General features: G+C 33.4%; 1 protein-coding gene across 3 annotated transcripts; it reads right to left on the reverse strand.

Moving 5' to 3' along the window:
* Nucleotides 1–1,118: 1,118 nt before the first annotated feature.
* Nucleotides 1,119–5,682, reverse strand: LOC120117661 (polyadenylate-binding protein-interacting protein 7-like). Of its 3 annotated transcripts, XM_039137902.1 has the most exons (7): nt 5,554–5,682; nt 4,215–4,742; nt 3,868–4,130; nt 2,837–3,287; nt 2,674–2,744; nt 1,897–2,021; nt 1,119–1,540 (listed from the first exon to the last, which is right to left on the reverse strand). In XM_039137902.1, exons 2-7 carry the CDS (start codon nt 4,642–4,644, stop codon nt 1,246–1,248), a joined length of 1,635 nt encoding a protein of 544 aa, XP_038993833.1. In that variant the 5' UTR covers nt 4,645–4,742; nt 5,554–5,682; the 3' UTR covers nt 1,119–1,245. The 3 variants fall into 3 exon arrangements, with proteins under 3 accessions (XP_038993833.1, XP_038993832.1, XP_038993834.1); XM_039137901.1 differs by having other exon boundaries at nt 3,868–4,742; XM_039137903.1 differs by having other exon boundaries at nt 1,346–1,578; nt 3,868–4,742.
* Nucleotides 5,683–7,544: the final 1,862 nt, after the last annotated feature.

Genomic DNA, 7,544 nt, shown 5'->3' on the forward strand with positions numbered 1-7,544 from the left:
TCTCGCAGAAGATGACTCGGAGGTCGAGCAAAGTAATGAGCTGTATGGTTCGATTTGGAACGCACGACAACAATACTTATCAAATTAAAATTATTTTGCTTCATATTTTTAATGAAAGAATTTATTTTAATTTTATTTAGATTTGGGAATATATATATATATGTGTGTGTGTGTGTTTAAAACTAATCAAAAACCGAATAATTTCCCAGTTCGAAAGCTGTTTAAAAGATTTGGAGGAGAGCTATTTGATTGCGCGCCATTGTGAGAAGTATGAAAGACGGGCCAATAATGCCTCGACACGTAATGTAGCACGTTTTTTAAGTGAGTCAATAAGCTCAAAAAAAGGCTGGCAATGAAAAATCTGTCGTCAAAAAGGTTGGCCGTTTAAAACGAAATACATGCACCTGTAAATTAATTTAACTCCGGATTGAAAAATCCTAAAATTACATTATATTACCACTCAAACTCGAATACTTTAAATTATTAAATAAATTAAATTCAAGTGTTTTGATTTTAACTCAAAATCAAATAAACTAAATTTAAATATTTTAATTTTGACTTAAAATTGAACATGTTTAAAAATCAAACAAAAAATAATTGATCTGAATCCAAGAAAAAGAAAAAAAACAAAGCTCAATGAAGTTCAAATTGCTATCTCAACTCCAACAGGTGTTAAGTACAGTAATAAAATATATTGTAATCTTTCAAGAAGAAAAAAAATTTAAGTTCAACTTGAGAAACAACATTGTTAAGAAGAATAGTAAAAAACTCTAAATATAGACAGCGAACAATAAATTAAAAATAAAAAAAGGGTGAAAAGTTTTCAGCATCAATCCTAGAAATAGTCAAATTTTGGCACAAGAGTCTACTTTTCGTGAATTGTACAAACATCATGTAATTGAAGAAGAAATTTAACAGAGAACAAATTTAAGATACAAAATTAAAAAAACGGAGAGCAAGAACTTGGCCGCTAGAGTCGGCCTCATCCCCCCCCCCCCATGCTCTATCAAAATGCAATTGCTACTCTCATCTAGGCTTCTAAACATTAATCATACACTTCTCACTTCAGCTCTTCTGTTTTCTTTTCCCCTTTTTGATTTCATTTTCAATCTTTTTTTGAACTTTGAATACTTCCATTTCCATTTCCTCCCTTGTATAGATACAAAAATGGCTACACTTGATTCTTTTTCTTTTTTTCTTGTTGTGTCAAAAACTCCTGGAACTCGTGCTGTCGAGTTCATGGCTTCAATTTATCACAACGCGAAGTAACCCTGGCAGTGGTTCGGTATAGTCAAGGCACTCTTCTTCAAGGAGAAAATGTTGTACAGCAACTGGAAGTCTAGCTGGAATACGAGAAACTCTTGCCTGGTGGCCACTTCCAACACTTATGTAAACCTGCAGGCGCTGATCTGCAGCCCGTGCTGTGCTTCTCAACACTGATAGTTCATACTTGAGCATATGAATGGCTTCAGTAACATGCAATCCATGCAGGTCTATGATCCGCTGCGTACCTCCGTTAATCTTTGGATGAACTTGATTCCTGTATTATTATAGTTCATAGCAGTCGAACAGAACAAACTAGTACAAGCAAAATAATGACAGAATTTAGATTATCAGACTAAGAACAAACAGTTACCAAGATTCATAACCATTAAACTCAGGTATATTTATTCATTAGAGCAGTGAGTTCGAAAGATGAATGGATAGAGAAAGAAGAAAGGGTAGGGTGAAAAGAAGGAAGTGATGGTTAAGAAACAATTACACATAACCTCAATGTCAGCAACCACCCATAAACAGATCTCAAAAGCAATAACAATAACAGCAACAGAAGATCGCATTTATGTCTGTTAATCACCATGTCAAGGAATCAAGTGCGAGAGGAAAGAAATGACAAACCTCTGGCGATAGGTGGATTCTTCAGCATTTCCGTGAGCTGCCTTAATATGCATATTCTGCAGTGGTCCTTTCAAGCTAAGTTCCTTTGCAAGAGCCGTATTGCCAATGAGAAATCCTTGATGGGCCTATTGTAAATATATTTAAAAATGTAGTATCACTTAAAAATACGGATAGTTTAAGCAATGTTCAGTGGGGAAAGAGAGAGAAAAGAGATATTACTGATGAAAATTTAGAGCAAAAGTCACATTAATATTAGACATGGCAGTAAAACGTTAGAGATTTTGACCTGTCTCATGGTCGATGACTAGATGCACTCTGTGCTTTGAACAGTATCATCAACTTTGGAAAGCAAGGGCTATTCATAAAAAGAAAATGCTTATTCAGGATAACTTAATGGAAAATTGTGACCGATACCTTACTGCCATGGTCACTAGACCTGGGGTTGGGAAAGCTCAACAGCTGAATTACTTAAAATGAAGTTTATCTTAAAAGATTATTGGAGTTTGTATTCTATTAATCATTTCTATTTGGTTGTATATCTAACTAAGCTAATTGATTCCTGATATAACTTGGTTGACAACTGAAAAGTTACAGGAATCATTTCCAGGGTTGCAAAAGGGGCACAAGTAAATGAAAAAATGTAAATAGTAAAAGGAAAAATGTGGTTGAGAAATTAAGAGGAAACATGGTTCAACAACTTTCATTGCCTCCTAACAAAAATATCTAACCTATTAATATATCAGTTGAAATATAAGCAATAATTTTCCAAGGAGATACCTGGTCAAAATATGCATTACGGGAACGTGCATTGTCTTGAGACTCTTCCCGCAGTTCAGAATACAAATTTGCTGCCACCTCAATAATATTAAAACAAATAGATATGGACAAAGCCATAGATAGCTCCTATTAAAAGCTGTTGATTGTTACTGCAGAATGTTACCCATTGAATCTCCAGTTTCAGGCCAAACAGGAGCTGAATGAGCTGACGCATGTGTTTGCGACCTATTAGCATAAACCCCTCTTCCAGGTGCAGCACTGTAGGTATTAGCCAACCCATGAGAATTTCTACTTGACCCAACAATTGAATTGGAAAAACCATTTCCATCGTACTTCCATACTCCAGAATCTTGAGATGTCATTTTCCTGATACCTAAAGTAAAATCCAAGGCACCTGTAGATGGAAGGGAAGAACTGGATTTGAACATAAGAATATTGTTCTTTTCAGATGATTGATAAGGAATGGCACTATGATGAAGATAATCTCCTGCATATTTTGAATGACCAATCCGATCATCTGACACAGTAACTGCAGGGAAGCCTAGCGTACTAAGATTGGGAGCTGATAAGGTTTTTGAATTCAGGTAAAGGTTGAAACCACCATCGACTTGAAGCTGCAATAAAAATTAAAAAATTAAAATGACCCGTGAAATGCTAAAAGATCTTAAAATGGAGAAAACCATAGTAAAATGTCCGAAAAGTTGCAAGTACGCTAGAAACAAGTGAGTCACAGCATGCAAAAACAATATAGAAAGGTAGAGACTTTAAAAACGAAGACGAGAAAACCCCATAAAGAAAAACTACCCCACCAAATCAGGCCACATAATACTATAAACTAGATGCTACATGCTGTAGTCGAATTGAGTCACTTAAAACTTTATTGGGAGCCAACTTTTTCCCTGTCAAACCCAAGTTAGAATCCATACCATTACCATTCACAGCAGATTCCCAACATCCATCAATAGAACATAAAAAGTGGGAGAAAACATTTCCCATGTATAAATAAAGGAAAAGCAAAACGGAAATTAGCCTGATCAGGACCATAAACCGTTCCTTAGAAGGGCTGAAACTCTCCAGCAATTGATAAACAGAATTGGAAAATGAAAAAATGTAAACTGATGCATTCCTACATCTTCAAACAAAGGATAAAAGCTAGCACTAGAAACCAACTGAAAAAAATTAAACACCACTCACCTCAAGTTGAGTCAGAATCTCAATAGTCAGATTTAAGTCACAACCATTGGCAAAATAAACTTCAGCGAGGCTTTCAGTAGCAAGTTCAGGAAATTGAGAAGCCAAAAATTCTGCAGGATTCATTTCAGGACCATCCATAATTGTATGCTCACCCAACAAATCATTAGCGAACCTATGTCTAGAATTTCCGTTATACGGTTGCCCTTCCCTCCCATTGCAGAGTAGCTGATCGCCAGTAACAAGTTGCTTGTCCCAAGTTTTGGCTGGCAAATGCAAAAAACTAGCTGAGGTAGGATTCCCTCTATGGAATGAAGAAGGATGTCTCAATTTTTCAGCAATGTCATTACCATTAACGTTATGATGCATTAGTTTCTGATTACCATATATATATCCACCACCAGCAGAAGCAGGAAATCCTGATGCTTCACTACCACCATGCAAGGATAAACCTGCTAAAGAAAGGCTCCCAGATCCAGATTCTTGAGAATCATCCTCGTTAATAACCTTAAAGTCTGGAGTAATGTCATCAGGGAGCTGGCGACGCCAGAACTGATGAGCCTCATCATCAGAATTATTTGAAATAGAAGACTCAGACCGATCAAGCACTGCTTTTCCTATAGTTCTAGAAATAGCAAGCCTTGTTGCATCAACTGCACTAGAGCTTCCTGAAGATGGTGACCTAAGAGAAAAGGGAACGAACTCTGCTGCATTAGGATTCAAAGTTGTTACCTTGCTAGGGGTATTCAGTTGTGGGATCCCTTTCTTAGATAAGCTCATTCTTTACTTAGAAGGCAAAAAGAGCAAAAAGCAGATTCTACACAGATAAAAGAAACTAATGCAGAGGATACACGAGTTTCACTAACACTAGCCAAATCCTGCAAAGCCATCCATTGTAACACATTATTAATAAATCAAACTTACAAAAGAATCCTAAATTGAAGACAAACATACATGCACGATACCAATCCTTGCCAGAATATAAATCAACAACCAACTTTAGAATGAGATTGGTATCCGAAAAGTAACAAATCTCAACACCATTCTTTATAGAAACTTTTACAATAACCATTTCCTCGAAAATATCGATAATGACCAATGAAAACCACAGTGATGATGAAGATTATAGAAATATTAATAAGCATATTTGACTCTCATGCATGTAAAATCATTGCTTTAAATGCAAAAACATTATAGATAATACTAATGACAAATTAACAACTACAGTTAAGCATTTGTTAAAACAGCACCAAAATATGCTTAATTCTACATTATGAGTTAAACAAGTTATTCATTGAATCTAACGCATTAGATAGACCAAAATTACGCCAAAATACAACTCAAAACCATATAATTCACTGTTCAAAAATACCTCAAGCTGAAAAGGAAAGCACAAATCCTCAAGCTAATAATTAAACAGCAAACTCATATACAGTAAAACCTTTATAATAATAAAACAATAAACTTAAATTTCCAAAATGGAAAAAATATACAGAAAATCGAAGTTCTAGCTGAACAAACAATTGAAACGAAATTAGAGAAAAAAAATCAAGGCTATAATCTTGCATCATCAAACTCATTAATTTTCTGAGATCTGAAGTCAACCAATCACACACACACACAAAAAATGAAATAAACAGGACGAAGAAATAAAACCGAAAATCGAGAGATCGAAGGACATACTTATACCTTTTCGAAACAAATAGAAAGGATTCATGGTTAAAGAAATGAGGATGATAGTGTTTCAGATTTTCTTTAAAATTAATTTTATTGGGATTTGAGCTTCGAGCTTTGGTTTTTCTCTCTCTTGCTTGCAGCAGTGTTAGATTATCTCATATTTTTATTCTTCTTTATTTTATTTATTTATTATTTCCGATATTTTTTCTTTTTTGTTCGAAACATCGCTTTCGCTAATAGCATTACTTACTACCACAAAAATATAGAACAAAACATCCTATACGACTCGCCTTCGCCACTATATCTGAATTTTTGGTTCTTTTTAATATTTTAATTTATAATCATTATTTAATATTAGTTTATATGATATTCACGATTTAATAAAAGGAAATGTTTTATATAAAAATTTATTTATAGAAATTTACATTAGAAATTATTATGATTAATATCTGTATATCGATATACTAATTTTATATTCAGTCTTTAAATAATAAATTTTCATTATTTTATTTAATATACAAATAAAATAAAATAAATCTCATTATAATATTAATTATTTTTTTAAAGAATCCATACTCAGTTTATCCATGATACAAGTGAAATGATAATAGAATAGTAAATAATTATTCTAGTCATGAATCAAATCTAAAGAATTGTTTCAAATTATTTTTTATGATTATTTAAAAATATAAAAAGACAAAAACATTTAAAAAATGTTGGTTGTCCTTTTAATAAAATATATTTTTATTGCAATTGAAACAATATCCAATTAATCGATAATATTAAATTAATTGATAATATTAAATTAATCAACAAAAATTATTAGTTTTAGCGGTAAACAGCTTGATATCTTTTAAGTAAAGCTTCAAGTTCAAGTTATTGTGTATGTAGAAAATCTCTTCTTGAAGACTTACCAACCAAAATCAAATGTATGACACAGGTCAATCTAAATTAGTCAAAGCATAACCTTAAAACATCATTAAAAAATGATTTTTTTTCAATTTTATTTATTTTATTTACGTACGTGATGAGATTTTGTTTATTGCTAAAACAAAACATATATAAATTATATGTTATGATGTAAAGTGTTGTTTATCGTATGTTTAAATTAGTGATATTTGAGTTGAGAATGCTATGGACTTAAAATATAATAATAAGATTAAATGATAATTTTGATTTTGTAAGTTTGTGAATATTTATTAGATATAATTTGTATGTATAGTTTAGTGTACGATATATATTATATGTTAAATATATTATTATATAATGTGATTTGTCATTATAATTTAATTATAATAAGATTAGATTCATTATTACGATGTCATATAATCGTATAGTTAAACCGCAGGCTGTGATTAGAGATTTTGTCACAAACGAGGGAGCCTGGAATATCCGAATGCTTAGACAAGTTCTTGAGGAGAACCTTGTTCTTAGAATTTTAAGTATTCCGTGTCCTTATGATGCTTTCGGTGAGGACAAACCGACGTGGAAATGGGAATACACTGGCAAATGCTCGGTAAAATCTGCTTTTCAGAGCCTCAAGCAGAATGAATGGGATCCCAGAGACAACGTCTGGAACCTCGCCTGGAACTTTGATGGTCCACAACGTGTACTGAAGCAATTTATTTGGCTCGCCTCGCAGAACCGCCTCATGACCAATGTTGAACAAACAAGAAGGGGAATTACGGACAACCAAAGCTGCCCAACATGCGGTGCCACTGAAGAAACAACGTTGCACATTCTCAGAGACTGCCACCAAGCCCGTGCCATTTGGATGCTTTTAATTTCAGAGAGAATTAAAACGGTTTTCTTCTCCTTAACCTCTTTAAACGAGTGGCTGCAATTTAATCTAAATAATATTGCAGGTATTGCAAATGGTGAATGACATTGGAATCATCTCTACGGTGTACTCATATGGCAGCTGTGGAAAAATCGGAATGATTTTGTCTTTAATGATCGTATCCGGGCAGCGACAGCAATAATCGATTCGGCTAAGAGTTGGG

Source organism: Hibiscus syriacus, unplaced genomic scaffold, assembly GCF_006381635.1.
Source record: "Hibiscus syriacus cultivar Baekdansim isolate YM2019G1 unplaced genomic scaffold, ASM638163v2 tig00110321_pilon, whole genome shotgun sequence".
Lineage (NCBI taxonomy): Eukaryota > Viridiplantae > Streptophyta > Magnoliopsida > Malvales > Malvaceae > Hibiscus > Hibiscus syriacus.

Coding starts and splice junctions, on each gene's coding strand:
- LOC120117661 (XM_039137901.1), bottom strand. CDS start 4,644: ATGAGCTTATCTAAGAAAGGGATCCCACAACTGAATACCCCTAGCAAG. Junction 2,022..2,673: donor GTAATGCATATTTTGACCAG/GTATCTCCTTGG, acceptor TATTTACAATAG/GCCCATCAAGGATTTCTCAT. Junction 1,541..1,896: donor GAATCCACCTATCGCCAGAG/GTTTGTCATTTC, acceptor ATAATAATACAG/GAATCAAGTTCATCCAAAGA.